The 16210-nt window shown below is 40.3% G+C and overlaps 1 protein-coding gene across 1 annotated transcript; it reads right to left on the reverse strand.

Moving 5' to 3' along the window:
• Window positions 1-9021: 9021 nt before the first annotated feature.
• On the reverse strand, window positions 9022-10093 carry LOC129539527 (olfactory receptor 1L1). Its single transcript, XM_055400211.2, has one exon. The coding sequence runs from the start codon at window positions 9952-9954 to the stop codon at window positions 9022-9024; it is 933 nt and encodes a 310-aa protein (XP_055256186.2). The 5' UTR covers window positions 9955-10093.
• Window positions 10094-16210: the final 6117 nt, after the last annotated feature.

The following is a 16210-nucleotide window of genomic DNA, read 5'->3' on the forward strand; positions in this document are numbered from 1 at the left end:
ATCAGTAAAACCATATTTGATTAATTTTAAGACTTTTTTTTGTACTTTAACATCTCATATTAAGGTTCATTTAAGATTATGATGTGCTACAAATAATTGGGAGCATTTTTCTCAATGGTACATTAAAATAATGTATTTTATAGTTGATGGTATTTTAGATTTAATTAAATATAATAATCCGGAGTTAAGGCGGTAAGAATAGTGTTCAGTTCATCTATAAGAGCATCAGTCCATAAGTATTTGTTATGTATTTACCATGAGCTATACACTCTGTATGGGTGTAAGAGTAGGACTGTGAAGAAAGCTGAGTGCCAAAGAATTGATGCTTTTGAACTGTGGTGCTGGAGAAGACTCTTGAGAGTCCCTTGGACTGCAAGGAGATCCAACCAGTCCATTCTAAAGGAGATCAATCCTGGGTGTTCATTGGAAGGACTGATGCTAAAGCTGAAACTCCAATACTTTGGCCACCTCATGCAACGAGTTGACTCACTGGAAAAGACTCTGATACTGGGAAGTATTGGGGGCGGGAGGAGAAGGGGATGACAGAGAATGAGATGGCTGGATGGCATCACCGACTTGATGGACATGAGTTTGAGTGAACTCCGGGAGTTGGTGATGGACAGGGAGGCCTGGTGTGCTGTGATTCATGGGGTCACAAAGAGTCGGACACGACTGAGTGACTGAACTGAACTGAACTGAACTGAAGTGATACACTCTGTTACCCACTGAGGATATACAGCTCCAAGTAAAAGAGACATAATTTTCCCTGGGATCTAACAGATTAGGATCCCATAGCACCTAGCACCCATCCTTTACTGCAGAGGTTAAAGTTCAAGTGAAAGTCACTTAGTCATGTCCAACTCTGCAACACTATGGACTATACGGTCCATGAAATTCTCCAGGCCAGAATGCTGGAGTGGGTTGCCATTCCCTTTTCCAGGGGATCTTTCCAACCCAGGGACTGAACCAGGTCTCCTCCATTGCAGGTGGATTCTTTACCAGCTGAACCACAAGGGAAGCCCTTACTGCAGAGAGTGCTCAGTAAATATTTATGATATTGACCTAAGCATGGACTAAGCTAACTGCCTAAGCAATATTTTCCAATGTTAGAAGATGGTAACAAAAATTCCCTTAGTTCTTTGTTTCTACAGTTATTTAACATTTTTCTTATTCATTTCATTCCAATTCTAAAATGTCAGTATTTATTTCTATAATACTGGACAATATTTTTTAAAAGTAAATTTTCATTTTTCTTATCCTATTTGTGTCAAAGTGAAGACCTAAATAAATAAAACCCACTGGCGTGCTGTGATTCATGGGGTCGCAAAGAGTCGGACACAACTGAGCGACTGAACTGAACTGAACTGAGGTCATTGTAATTAGCACTCATTCTGCTAGTCACTGCTTCTCCTGAGAACTCTACTTAATTAGATGGTGTAATTAGTAGGTTTCATTTCTAAAGAAAATATTTTACTGTTCTAGAGAAGAAGAAACAGACTGCTATGGAGGAATCAGGTTTAACTATCATCAAAATGATATGCCTTTATCCAATTACTACTGTTATTGAGTAGTTTTAAATAGTAGAACATTGATATTAATTCAAACCACTTTTCACTTTCACGCATTGGAGAAGGAAATGGCAACCCACTCCAGTATTCTTGCCTGGAGAATCCCAGGGACGGGGGAGCCTGGTGGGCTGCCGTCTGTGGGGTTGCACAGAGTTGGACACGACTGAAGCGACTTAGCAGCAGCAGGGTGTAATAAATATAAGATGCAATCTCCAGGGTAACATGAAGAAAATAGTTAAATATATATATACGGAAATAATAGGAGAATCAAAACAGTAAACTAAAAAAATAAATTAGATATAAAAGAAGAAAGTAATGGGGAACAAAAAAGACATAAGACATGTAGAAAATGAATGATAAATTGGCAGAAGTTAAGTCCTTCTTTAGTTACAATTACTTTAAATGTAAATGTAAATGAATTAAACTATTTAATAAAAGACAGTGATTGGCTGACTGGATTAAAACAAACAAATGTGATCTAAACATAAACTGTCTACAAGAGACTCACTTTAGATCCAGGGACACAAATAAAAGTGAAAGGGTAGAAAAAGATATTCAGTGAAAATATTAACCAAAATAGAGCTGAGATGGCTCTCTAAGTCAAAAAAATGTTGCAAGGTGTAAAGAAAGACTATTTATTGGGAAAAGAGTCACTACCTCAAGAAGATATAAATACTGGGACAATACTCATATATCAGAGTTCTAAAGGAAGAGTGGAAAAAAGCTGCACAAAAATTCTTAATAATTGCAATTTGACAAGTCATAGTAAGACAGAGTAAATTATCAAAGGGAAAATGTGGAAACACACTAATCTAAGGCTCTTCTTTGAGAATAAAAAATAATATCAGAAAAATTTTTCTGTAAGGTGATAATTAGCTCTAATCAGACGGAGATTATGAAACTTATCCTTTGAACTTAAAAGAGCATTTTTCAGATGTTGGTCTATAAAATGATGAAAAATAGAAAGAACTAAACAAAGATCTTTTGCTAGCCAATTAATCATATTGAAATGAAGGTCTCAATGTCAGTTAGACTTAACTATGATTATCATAAATGCAGGTTTACTCTGTTGCCTTTTCTTTCCAGTTAATATTAAAGGTAAGACTTTTCTGCTCTTAAATTGCTTTTTATTCAGACATCAAAAGTGAAAATTTGTTTTAGACAACTGTAAAAACATGACTAGGAGAGGAGATAGTGGCTGTTTATAAAGCACATTTTTGAAATTGAAGTGTAGTTGATTTACAATGCTGTGTGAGTTTCAGGAATACATCAAAGTGATATATATATATATATGTATCTGAATTATACATAATTATATATTCTTTTTCAGAATCTTTTCCATTATAGGTTATTGCAAAATATTGAGTACAGTTCCCTGTCTTATACAGTAGGTCCTTGTTGGTTATCTACTTTATACAAAGTAGTGTGTATATGTTAATCTCAAATTCCTAATTAAAATTTATCCCTCCCACACTTCCCCTTTGGAACCACATTTATTTTCTATATATGTGAGTCTACTTCTGTTTATAAGTTCATTTGTATTTTTTTAAGATTCTGCATTTAAGCAATAGCATATGATATTTGTTTTGTCTGGCTTACTTCACCTGGTATGATAATCTCTAGGTCTGTCCATGTTGCTGCAGATGGTATTATATTTTATGGCTGAGTAATATTCCTTTGAATATATATATATATATATATATATATATATACACCCCACATCTTCTTTATCCATTCATCTGTTGGTGGACGTTTAGGTTGCTTCCATGTCTTGGTTACTGTAAATAGTGCTTCAGTGAACATTGGGATGCATGTATCTTTTCAAATTGTGATTTTCTCCAGATACATAATGGCAAGCCACTCCAGTACTCTTGCCTAGAGAATCCCATGGACGGAGGAGCCTGGTAGGCTGCAGTCCGTGGTGTCGCTACGAGTCAGACATGACTGAGCGACTTCACTTTCACACATTGGAGAGGGAAATGGTAACCCACTCCAGTGTTCTTGCCTGGAGAATCCCAGGGACGGGGGAGCCTGGTGGGCTGCCATCGATGGGGTCATACAAAGTCGGACACGACTGAAGTGACTTAGCAGTAGCAGCCAGATACATACCCAGGAATAGGAAGGATTGCTAGATCATATGGTAGTTCTATTTTTAGTTTTTTAAGGAACCTCCTTATTGCTCTCCATAGCAGCTTTGTAATTTGTGCCAAATTACATTCTCATCAATAGTGTAGGTGGGTTTGTTATACAGTGCATTTTCATTCATTGTTGACAATATAACTAAACTATAGATGAAATCTTTGGTTTAAAAAATGTTTTTCTACTCTCCTGAGTCTTTCTTTCTCCCCAAATTCTAAATGATTGGAGCAACTTTTAGTTTAGAGATAGAATCACAAGTCAGTGTACCCCTTCTGATGAAGTTAAGAAAGACATTTTGAATTAAATGACTCTGTTTCTAAACCTAAATATACATTGGTGCTTTAATTAGGGTCCAGCAACTTGCATTTTCCCTCCTGTCATGGGAACAAACCCAGGCACCTGAGAGAGCATAATCTTGTTGGCAGCGTATCTGTCTTTGAATTCCTGCTCCCTGTCCTACCAGCTGAGTGACTTGAGGCAAGGCACTTCTCTTCGAGCCCCAATATATTTAATCTATAGAACAGAATTAATAAGGTTGACCTCCTTGGATTGTGAGCATTAAATGAGATCACGTGGTAAAAGTAAAGACTTTCTGATATAGACCCCTTCTATTTCTTCTTACAATGTTCATCCTACTTGTAATAACTTCTTCCATATCAGCTGGTCTGAAAGACCCATGAGGGAGGGGACATATTTAATTTCATTTATTACTGGATCACCAGCATCTAAGACAGAGACTGGTGTATAGTAGATACCCAGTGGTTTTTCTCAATGTGTACCTATTACGGTCTAACAATGATTGACATACACATAGCACCAGTGGATTAGGGCTAAGATTGAAGAGACGAATCACAATATATGTGGTTTTTTCAACTAAGCAGAGGAAAGTGATCCTCAGTGTCTGGAGGAAAAAAAAGAACCTATGGATGATATTGATGTTGCTGCTGCTGCTAGTAAAAACAACAGTAAACAACACTGACGAGCAATCGCTGTGTTAAGTACCTGTGATGGATATTGTCATGCATTTCCCAGATCCCCCTTTAGGAATGAAGGACTTACTTGCCACAGTAATTGTAGGGCGGGGAGCTGCTGACAGACAGCCCTCTGATCTCAGCTCCCTTTGGAGTACTGACAAATATTTGTGCTCATGCTCAGTTACTCAGTCATATCTGACTCTGTGACCCCATGGACTGTAGCCTGCCAGGCCCCTCTGTTCATGGGATTCAGGCAAGAATATTAGAGTGGGTTGCTATTTCCTCCTCCAAGGGATCTTCCCGACTCAGAGATTGAATCTGACTCTCCTGTGGCTCCTGCATTGGCACACAGATTCTTTACCACTGAGCCATCTGGGAAGTCCATGATTGACAAATCAGTTCAGTTCAGTTCAGTTCAGTCGCTCAGTCGTGTCCGACTCTTTGTGATCCCATGAATCGCAGCATGCCAGGCCTCCCTGTCCATCACCAACTCCCGGAGTTCACTCAAACTCATGTGCATCGAGTCAGTGATGGCATCCAATCATCTCATCCTCTGTTGTCCCCTTCTCCTCCTGCCCCCAATCCCTCCCAGCATCAGGGTCTTTTCCAATGAGCCAACTCTTCCCATGAGGTGGCCAAAGTATTGGAGTTTCAGCCTCAGCATCAGTGCTTCCAATGAACACTCAGGACTGGTCTCCTTTAGGATGGACTGGTTGGATCTCCTTGCAGTATAAGGGACTCTCAAGAGTCTTCTCCAGCACCACAGTTCAAAAGCATCAATTCTTCGGCACTCAGCTTTCTTCACAGTCCAACTCTCACATCCATACATGACCACTGGAAAAACCATAGCCTTGACTAGATGGACCTTTGTTGGCAAAGTAATGTCTCTGCTTTTTAATATGCTACCTAGGTTGGTCATAACTTTCCTTCCAAGGAGTAAGCATCTTTTAATTTCATGGCTGCAATCAGCATCTGCAGTGATTTTGGAGCCCAAAAAAATAAAGTCTGACACTGTTTCCACTGTTTCCCCATCTATTTCCCATGAAGTGATGGGACCAGATGCCATGATCTTTGTTTTCTGAATATTGAGCTTCAAGCCAACCTTTTCACTCTCCTCTTTCACTTTCATCAAGAGGCTTTTTAATTCCTCTTCACTTTCTGCCATAAGGGTGGTGTCATCTGCATATCTGAGGTTATTGTCCCAGCAATCTTGATTCCAGCTTGTGCTTCTTCCCGCCCAGCATTCCTCATGATGTACTCTGCATATAAGTTAAATAAGCAGGGTGACAATATACAGCCTTGACGTACTCTTTTTCCTGTTTGAAACCAGTCTGTTGTTCCATGTCCAGTTCTAACTGTTGCTTCCTGACCTGCATATAGGTTTCTCAAGAGGCAGGTCAGGTGGTCTGGTATTCCCATCTCTTTCAGAATTTTCCACAGTTTATTGTGATCCACACAGTCAAAAGCTTTGGCATAGTCAATAAAGCAGAAATAGATGTTTTTCTGGAACTCTCTTGCTTTTTCTTTCTTTTTCTTGCTTGTTATTTGATTGACAAATAGCACTGTAAATTTAAGATGTACAGTGTGATGATCTGATATATTTAGATACTGTGAAATGGTTATCACCATAAGGTTAGTCAACACATCTGTCACCTCCCCTAGTTATTGTGTGTGTATGATGAAAACACTTAGGATTTATTGTCTTAGATCTGTGTTTGTGCAGCTGAGACTTCTGTCTCACTTTTTTGCCTTGTGACTCCTTACAATAACCCTTTACAAAAATCCATGCGGCAATGTTGAATTTCACCCAAGTCCCATGCTCCTGGAAGACAATTAAAGTTAGAAGAAACCCATTCATCCTTTTGTGTCTTGGAAAATGGCTGAACTTTGACCCACCCTCAGCCAGAGTCAGAATACAACCCCTCCTTAGTGACTCCTCTGTAGCATCCATTGACCTTAGGGAAAAACTTACCCTGATAACTATCCAATCTCACTGCTGCCACGGCTTCATCCCAGTTTTCTATGCATGGTTTTTTCTAACCTCATTCTCTTCTCCCTTTAAAAAAAAAAATCATTTCTTTCTGAGCTTTGAGGCCCCTGCAGATCTCATGGTGGGGGTTCCTCCCGATTGAAATAGCAGCCTCCCTTCTATTGCCCTAGGTCTTTCCTCCCTCTTGCAATAATCCTTTCAAATAAAGTCTCTTCTTACTTCAATCTGAGATATTTGTTAATTTGACACCTGTTCCTTAAAAGTATGCGTGGTCCACAAACAACAAAGATTTACTGTATAGCACAGGGAAGTATATTCAATATCTTATAATAACCTATAATGGAAAAGAATCTGACATATGTATATATATGTGTGTGTATATATATAAACTGAATCACTTTGCTGTATAACTGAAACTAATACATTATAAATAAAACTTCAATTAAAATTACACTTCAATGAAAAAAGTGTGTGTTTCTCTATACCTTGTAAACTAAAACAACCCAGAGAGCACAATGTTTTGCTCCAAATGCTTGCATTATCTGTTATTTTGTTTCCTCGAGATCCCACAGATTTTTGGCCATCAGATTGTTGACTTATTAACTAGCACATAATCTTTGTTTCCAAGTCTGGCAGACTGGCAAATGGTGGACAAGAAACAGAAATTAGTTGAATAGACAAGTGAATTCACAAACCTCTGAATTTCCAAATAAATGTATGGACTAGCAGTGACTTTAATATTTTTCAGAACTTACAAATGAACAAAAGCATTTTCTCCTACCCAATTTGATTTTTCTGTAGCTTGGCTTAAATTTGTTGTGAAAGAAGAATCCCCAGTAGTTGAAAACACCTACCACTAGAGTGACTGGTACCTGATATTTACTGCCTGGCAAAGTGGTGCAGTTGAATTCAGGTCAAATGAAATGAATAAGGAAGGGCATAATGTTTCTTCAGTTGTGCCTGGTGGAAAGCAGGGAGAAGAACACTGAAATGATGGGTACTTGAGGACGTGGCCTGAAACTGGTTCATCAAGGCTCATCTGGTAGGCTGATTTTGTTAAAAACAATAATTTTAGAAATCAGGTCCCGAGTCTTTGAGATGGTGCAGAGGAAGGAATCATTCTGATCTTTATAATCAGAGACAGAGATCTTGTTATTGAGGAGCCTTTGGACTAATGTGCTGACGTCTCTCTCGCGCACACACAAATACACTCAGATTTAAATGACTGCATAAGAAAACTCAGCCTTATGAATAAGGATGTGTGTGTGTGTTAAGTTGCTTCAGTTATGTCTGACTCTGTGGCCCTATGGATTACAGCCTGACAGATTCCTCTGTCCATGGGATTCTCTTGGCAAGAATACTGGAATGGGTTGCTGTACCTTCCTCCAGGGGATCTTCCTGACCCAGGGATCAAACACGCGTCTCTTATGTCTCCTGCATTGGCAGGTGGGTTCTTTTACCACTAATGTGACCTGGGAAGCCCCACGAATAACGATACTCAGGAATTTAAAGTGATTAAACTCAAGTCCAGGAGGGATTTTGGCAGGGTTAGAGTTAAGTGACGGAGAAGGCAATGGCACCCCACTCCAGTACTCTTGCCTGGAAAATCCCATGGAGGGAGGAGCCTGGAAGGCTGCAGTCCATGGGGTCCCTGAGGGTGGGACATGACTGTGCGACTTCACTTTCACTTTTCACTTTCATACATTGGAGAAGGAAATGGCAACCCACTCCATTGTTCTTGCCTGGAGAACCGCAGGGACGGGGGAGCCTGGTGGGCTGCTGTCTCTGGGATCACAGAGAGTCGGACTGAAGCGACTTAGCAGTAGCAGCAGCAGAGTTAAGTGATGGGCTTCCCAGGTGGTGCAGTGGTAAAGAATCTGCCAGTCAATGCAGGAGATGGGGGTTTAACCCCTGGGTTTAGAAGATCCCCTGGAGCAGGAAATGGCAACCTGTTCCAGTATTCTTGCCCGGAAAATTCCATGGACAGAGGAGTCTGGCAGGCTACAGTCCATGGAGTCTCAAAGAGTTGGACATGACAGAGTGACTGAGCACAGGGTTAAGTGAAAGAGATGTGATCTTCTGAAAGGAGAATGAAAGTTTGATTGAGATTTAGATCCAGGCACAGAGAACAAGATTCAGGTAGTCTTTGTCCCAGCCAGATAATATTAGAGGCCACTGGGAAGGAGGCATCATATTCAGGAGTAGCTTCAACACATGCGATAAGCATTCTTTTTATCAGGAACAAGCCACCATTGAAAATACCATCCTTCAGAATCTAATCACAGACATATTAAAACCCTGCAGTCAGGAGCAAGAGATTTGTAGGATTCTACTAAGACCTCAGCTCCTCTTACTGACCTTTCACTCTGCGCAGGAGTTTCATCAAGCCCTGCTTCATGTCTTTGTTTCTTAGGCTATAGATAAATGGGTTTAGCATCGGAATCAATATGGTGTAGATAATTGTTGCTATTCTATCTTTGACTGTATAGTTGGACAGGGGCTTGAAATAGACATAGCTGATGCTTCCATAAAACAGGGTCACCACTGTGAGATGAGAGCCACAGGTGGAAAATGCTTTGCGCTTCCCAGCAGCTGAAGGGATCTTCAGAATAGTAATGAAGATTCTCAAATAAGAGATGATGATGCATGAAAAGGGGGTCATTATGATGGCTAATCCTTCTGTCATGACTGTGATTTCCTTGACAAAATGGGAGGAACAGGACAATTTTAGCACTGGCTGGTCATCACAGAAAAAGTGGTGAATGACATTGGAGCCACAGAGGATGAGTTGGTTGGTCAGGAGAATATGCAAGAGAGAGTGGAGGTGTGGAATGCAGACGGAGAGAACCAGGAGAAAGACACAGTGTCTGTGGTTCATGATGGTGATGTAGTGGAGGGGGTTGCAGATGGCCACATAGCGGTCAATGGCCATGGCTGCCAGGAGGTAACTGTCTGTATTTCCAAAAGCAATAAAGAAGTACATCTGAGTCAAACACTCACCATAAGAGATTGTCTTTGTCTTTGATAAGAAGTTTGCTAGCATCTTGGGGATGATGACAGTCACATAGCAAATGTCAACAAAGGAGAGGACACTCAGGAAAAAGTACATGGGTGTCTGGAGGCGAGTGTCTGAGTGGATGGTCAGGATGATGAGCAGGTTTCCTATCACTGTGATGAGGTAGATGGGGAGAAACATGGCAAAGAGTGGCTTCTGATCTTCAGGTCGAGAGGAAAGTCCCAGGAGGATGAATTCAGTAGGCCGTGTTATGTTAGTTCTTCCCATAGTCTTGGGTTCACCTAAAGAGAAATCATCATGAAAGATTCTTCCAACGTATGATAAATTCTAAGAATTTTTCCATTTGTTCTTCTTATCAGTAATTAGAACAACTAAGAATATTACCATTACCTGGACTGTAACTTCTTTCTATTAATGTTGAGAATTCAGAAATCAATATATACTTTAACCTCCATTCAGTTTTCTACTCTAAAGAAAAAGCATTACAGAAATGGGAAAGAAAAGAAAGACAGGGAGAGGGAATAAGAGTGGAAAAATTGTTTTCTGTTCGAGAATTTTCAGGATCTAATTCATGGAAGGGTGGTTAGTAGTTTACTCTCCTGTTTAATTGCCAGCTGACAATATGATGATTTTCTTTAATTCAGATGTTTCTCTCTGCGTCAATTATCTGAAAAGACATCAAAATAGGAGATCACCCAATAATTATTCCATGCTCTTCACTCTTTGGTGAAACCTTATTGGAGTGAAACAATAAGCATGAAGACATAAAAGATAGGCAGAGATTGTCATAGGACAGTAAAAAAACATTTCTTTTTAATGATAATATCAATCCCATCCTTGGTGCCCAATCCTTGGATCTAAAATGGTATGTTCTTGTTTGTGTTGATGTAATTCTTTTCCAGATTCCTGTCTTAGTTATAGGCCTCCCAGAAAAACTACACAGGAAAGGCACCTGATCTTAGACAGGGTTTCAACCCTCATGAATCTGAAAAGTGTCTTTCTTGCCTCCTCTGGGCCCTCCACATGCTAAGGGCACTGTAGACACTCATAGACTTCACCTTCTCTCAAGGGAGCATCCTTTGAGACTTTCAAGAAGTCCCTGAAGTTCAGATGGAGGAGACACTAGAAAACAAGGCAACAACTATTGAAGTTTTGGAGTTTCTTCCCCAAGGAGGCTGGGGAGTGTCAGTGCTTTCATTCTTTCCTGGAAATCATCCTCTTGACTCAGCTCCTTCAGGCTAAAAAGAACACCTATGCGAGCTTGGCAGAGACCACAGTGACTGGCTCTCCCAAACTTCCTGAGTATCGTTCTTAGTATCATTCTGTATTGTTCAGACCAAAAGACAATATATAAGGTGGGAGGGCATTTTTTCAGAATCCACATGGCTTTAGACTAAAAAGACTTGAACATTTGATGCCATCAGTCATTTTCCCATCTCCCAGGCTTAGAAGAAGCCCCTGGTGGGGTAATGTTCTCAGAACTTCAGAACATAAAAATTCATAAGGTAAAGACTTTAGATGCCAGAATTTACTCTTTCCTCTTCCGTTCCTGGGTCTGGTGGTGAAATACTGATGTATGACCCTTGGTTTTCCGGTCAGGAAAACCACCAGGTGAATATATTCTATGCCTTATGGAATCTTGAGTTCCATGTTCCATTTGGGATATCTCACTTTGTGTGCACTGCCGAATTCCCAAGGTAGGGCCCAAATTACACCTTCTCTCAGGGCTACCATCAGCAAAGAATATCCTGTCCTTCATTACTCATTGCCCCCATTCATACTATCATGCCTTTGTTTATTTACCTTCATCTACTACGCCTAACCAGGGAGGCTTAAAATTGGCCTTTTTCAGGACACTTTGCTTGGTGATCTACCGTTGGACTGGGCTTGTCTTCTGTCCTCTTTTAACACTTGGGACCTCCATTCTAAGTAATAACTCAGTCTCTTTGTCTGACAGCTTATTGTTGTTTAGTTGATAAGTTGTATCTGACTCTTTTGCAGCCCCGTGGCCTGTAGCCTGCCAGACTCCTCTGCCCATAGAATTTCCCAGGCAGGGATACTGGTGTGGGTTGCCATTTCTTTTCCCAGGGGATCTTTCTGACCCAGGGATCAAACCTGTGTCTCCTGCATTGGCAGGAGGATTCTTTACCACTGAGCCACCTGTGAAGTCCCTGACAGCTTATACATTAATTTAAAAAGTCACAAATTAGGGAATTCCCTGGTGGCCCACTGGATATGACTTGGTGCTTTCAATGCTATGGTCCAGGTTCAGTCACTGGTCAGGAGAACTAAGGTCCCACAAGTCTCATGGCACAGCCAAAAAAAGAGAGAAATGTCACAAATTAATAATTTTGTGAATACTTTGTGCTATCCACTCCCCTAACTGAAGCAAATGTAGTAAGTATCTCATTTAATTATTACATCATTTTTATAAGGTAGGTGGCCTTATTTTCTTTACTTTAAAGATGAGAAGTCTGAACTCAGAGAGGTGAAGTATATCACCCAATATAACACAACTAGGAAGTGACTGAATCAATTTTTAAAATTTCTCATGAATTTATTTGACTCATACTTGACACCATGCTCTTAACCGGCTGTTCTACTCCTTTTTCATGATGCTAGCAAAAACGGTTTGCTGAATAACAATTCTCAAATAAATCATATTGCAAAAAATATGAGCTATTTCTTATTAAGGTTTAAAAAGCACATTATAAGTTTAAGCTATATCCCACTAGACTGAATATTACTTGATATCAGTGATTACACCTGTTAACATCTGATTGCTTCAATCAATTAATTCATAAATATTTCTTGAAAGTTTACCATATGCCAGGAATTGTACTAGGTGCTAGAGATACAGTGGAATATAAAACAGAGGCAGTTTCTACCAACTTTTGTATCACCCAATACCTTTGTCCAAGATAGCAGTTCCTCAATAAGCAATCACAGTATTTCCTCATTTTTTTGTTTGTGGTAATTTGAAATAAAATTTTGTTTGTGGTAATTTGAAATAAAATATAGAAAAGTACAAATGGGAAAATAATCCATGTTCCCATCACCCCAAAGGATTGACTACAGTAACATTTTGTACTATTTTCTTTCAGTCTTTCAAAAAATTCATTTGTTCACAAATTTTTATAGATATTTATAAAGTGCTTATTATGGGAGCTGTTTCATTTGCTTTCTAAGAACTGACTCATTTTTATCCTACGAATAGCCCTATTAGGTAGGTATTATCTTTCACATTAAAAAAATTTTAAAGCAGTTTATTGAGGTATGAGTATTTATTTATTTATTGGCTGCACTGCGTCTTTACTGCTGGATGTGGGCTTTCTCCAGTTGTGGTGAATGGGGGTTTCTCTTTGTTGGGACCGGCCCAACAACGAACTGACCTGAGGGAACAGTGCTGCAGAAGAGAAAAGAAAAAGAAGACTCAGAAATAAAGTGGGCATCAGAAGGCTGTTGCTATTTGCAGGCAAAAGCCCAGATCCTAATCCTTACATGCCTTTTGTTGTTAAGGTCTACTTCCTTATCTGTGCTCTAGAGATATCTGTTCTTTACAATCTCAGATCGGGATAATGACATACAATGCACAGTCCTCAATGCCAAGCCTTCAGGCCTTTCATGACTCTGTTTAGCCCTTCAGCTAGTGATGCCCTTTCTCAGCAACTCCCTCAAGGCTCTGGATATGGGAATAGTCACTAATGGTTTTCCATCAGTCACATCAGTACTTCAACATCTTGTTTTCAAGATGTCTTTCCACTGGAGCCTATTATACAGAGTGAAGTGAGCCAGAAAGAAAAACACCAATACAATATGCTAACGCATATATATGGAATTTAGAAAGATGATAACGATAACCCTGTATACGAGACAGCAAAAGAGACACAGATGTATAGAACAGTCTTTTGGACTCTGTGGGAGAGGGAGAGGGTGATTTGGGAGAATGGCATTGAAACATGTATACTTTCATATGTGAAATGAATCGCCAGTCCAGGTTCGATGCATGATACAGGATTCTCGAGGCTGGTGTACTGGGATGAACCAGAGGGATGGGATGGGGAGGGAGGTGGGAGTGGGGTTCAAGATGGGGAACACATGTACACCCGGGGCAGATTCATGTCATTGTATGGCAAAACCAATATATTATTGTAAAGTAATTAGCCTCCAATTAAAATAAATAAATTAAAAAAAAACACAAGATGTCTTTCCACAACTTTTTACTGCTCCCAGCCCTTCACCTGGGGGTGATGAGAAAGTCATTCTTATTTTTCAAAGAAGCCCTGTTAATTATAGTACAGGCCTGTGCATAGCATATTCCCTACCCTCTTCCTTGCAGTGCACAGGCTTCTCATTGTGGTGGCTTCCCTTGTTGACAGAGCACAGGCTGTCGATGCGTGGGCTTCAGTAGTTGCGGCACAAGGGCTTAGCTCCTCAGCGTGTAGAATCTTTCTGGATCATGGATCAAACCTGTTTCCCCTGCATTGGTAAGCAGATTCTTATCACAGTACTGCCAGGGACATCCGAGGTATGGTTAACATGTAAAAGTTTTACACATTTAGTGTATGCAGTTCGATGACTTTGGGGTTAAGTATACACCTGTGAAACCATCAGCACCAAGGCCATAAACATGTTCATTACTTCCCAAAGTTTCCTCCCACACCATCTATGATGATGATGGTGATGGTGATGATGGGGATGAACATTTAACCTAAGATCCACCTACCTCAGAAAATTTTAAGCATACAACAGAGTACTGTTAGCTATAGGCACTATGCTATACAGTGGATATCCAGAACATTTATCCTTTGACTTTACCTATAAGCATCTCCCTTTTTTCAACCCCTGGAACCTCTATTCTCTCTGGTTCCCTGAGTCTGGCTGTTTTAGAGTCTACCTACCTAAGTAAGATCATGCAAATGTTTTTTTCTGTGTCTGGCTAGTTACGCTTAACATAACGTCCTCCTGCATTTATGTGGTCACAAATGACAAGATGTAAGGCTGAATAATATTCCACTTTAAGTATATGCTGCATTTTATTTATCTATTCATCTGTCAATGGACATTTCAGTTGTTTCCATATCTTGGCTATTATAAATAATGCTGCATGGAACATGGGAGTGCAGCAAGTATCTCTTTGAGACCTTGATTTCAATTCCTTTAGATAAACCGAGAAGGGGATTGCTATATCACATGGTGGTTCTAATTTTTTGAGGAATTTCCATACAGGTTTTCTCTTTTTTTAAAATATAAATGTATTTAATTGGAGGCTAATTACTTTACAATATTGTATTGGTTTTGCATACATCGACATGAGTCCGCCACGGGTGTACACGTGTTCCCCATCCTGAACCCCCCTCCCACCTCCATCTGCATACCATCCCTCTGGGTCATCCCAGTGCACCAGCCCCAAGCATCCTGTATCATGCAACAAACCTGGACTGGTGATTCATTTCACATTTGATAATATATATATTTCAATGCCATTTTCCCAAATTATCCCACCCTTGCCCTCTCCCACAGAGTCCAAAAGACTATTCTATACAGCTGTGTCTCTTTTGCTGTCTTGCATACAGGGTTATCGGAGGAGGCAATGGCAACCCACTCCAGTACTCTTGCCTGGAAAATCCCATGGACAGAGGAGCCTGGCAGGCTGCAGTCTATGGGGTCTCGAAGAGTCGGACATGACTGAGAGGCTTCACTTTCATTTTTCACTTTCACGCATTGGAGAAGGAAATGGCAACCCACTCCAGTTTTCTTGCCTGGAGAATCCCAGGGACAGGGGAGCCTGGTGGGCTGCCATCTATGGGGTTGCACAGAGTCGGACACGACTGAAGTGACTTAGCAGCAGCAGCATACAGGGTTACCGTCTACCATCTTTCTAAATTCCATATATATGCGTTAGTATAATGTATTGAGCTTCCCTAGTGGCTCAGAGGTTAAAGCGTCTGCCTGCCATGCAGGAGAACTGGGTTCGATTCCTGGGTCGGGAAGATCCTCTGGAGAAGGAAATGGCGACCCACTCCAGTATTCTTGCCTGGGAAATCCCATGGATGGAGGAGCCTGGTTGGTTATAGTCCAAGGAGTCGCAAAGAGTCTGACACGACTGAGCAACTTCACCTACTGTATTGGTGTTTTTCTTTCTGGCTTACTTCACTCTGTATAATATAGGCTCCAGTTTCATCCACTTCATTAGAACTGATTCAAATGCATTCTTTTTAATGGCTGAATAATACTCCATTGTGTTTATGTACCACAGCTTTCTTATCCATTTGTCTGCTTACGGGGAGCCGGCCTGAACAAGGCCCCAAATGTTGGCCCTGGGAATGCCTTGTAAGTGCTGTTTCCTGTCCCGCCACCCCTTAAGAAGAGTCATAAAACGTTTACCAGGCCTTATTTGTTCTTCCTTGAGAAAAACAGAGCAAATAATCCTTTGCTAGGTTTCTTGTTTATTCCCCCAGATTTATGTAGGTATGTTTTCCTTATCTCTTAAAATAGATTAAGAATGAACTCCCTAATCTTT

Source organism: Moschus berezovskii, chromosome 11, assembly GCF_049115385.1.
Source record: "Moschus berezovskii isolate FMDL1 chromosome 11, NW_MosBer_1.0, whole genome shotgun sequence".
Taxonomy (NCBI): Eukaryota; Metazoa; Chordata; class Mammalia; order Artiodactyla; family Moschidae; genus Moschus; species Moschus berezovskii.

What these genes read in the sequence shown, in the direction of transcription:
- LOC129539527 (XM_055400211.2), bottom strand. Translation starts at nt 9,954, where the DNA reads ATGGGAAGAACTAACATAACACGGCCTACTGAATTCATCCTCCTGGGA.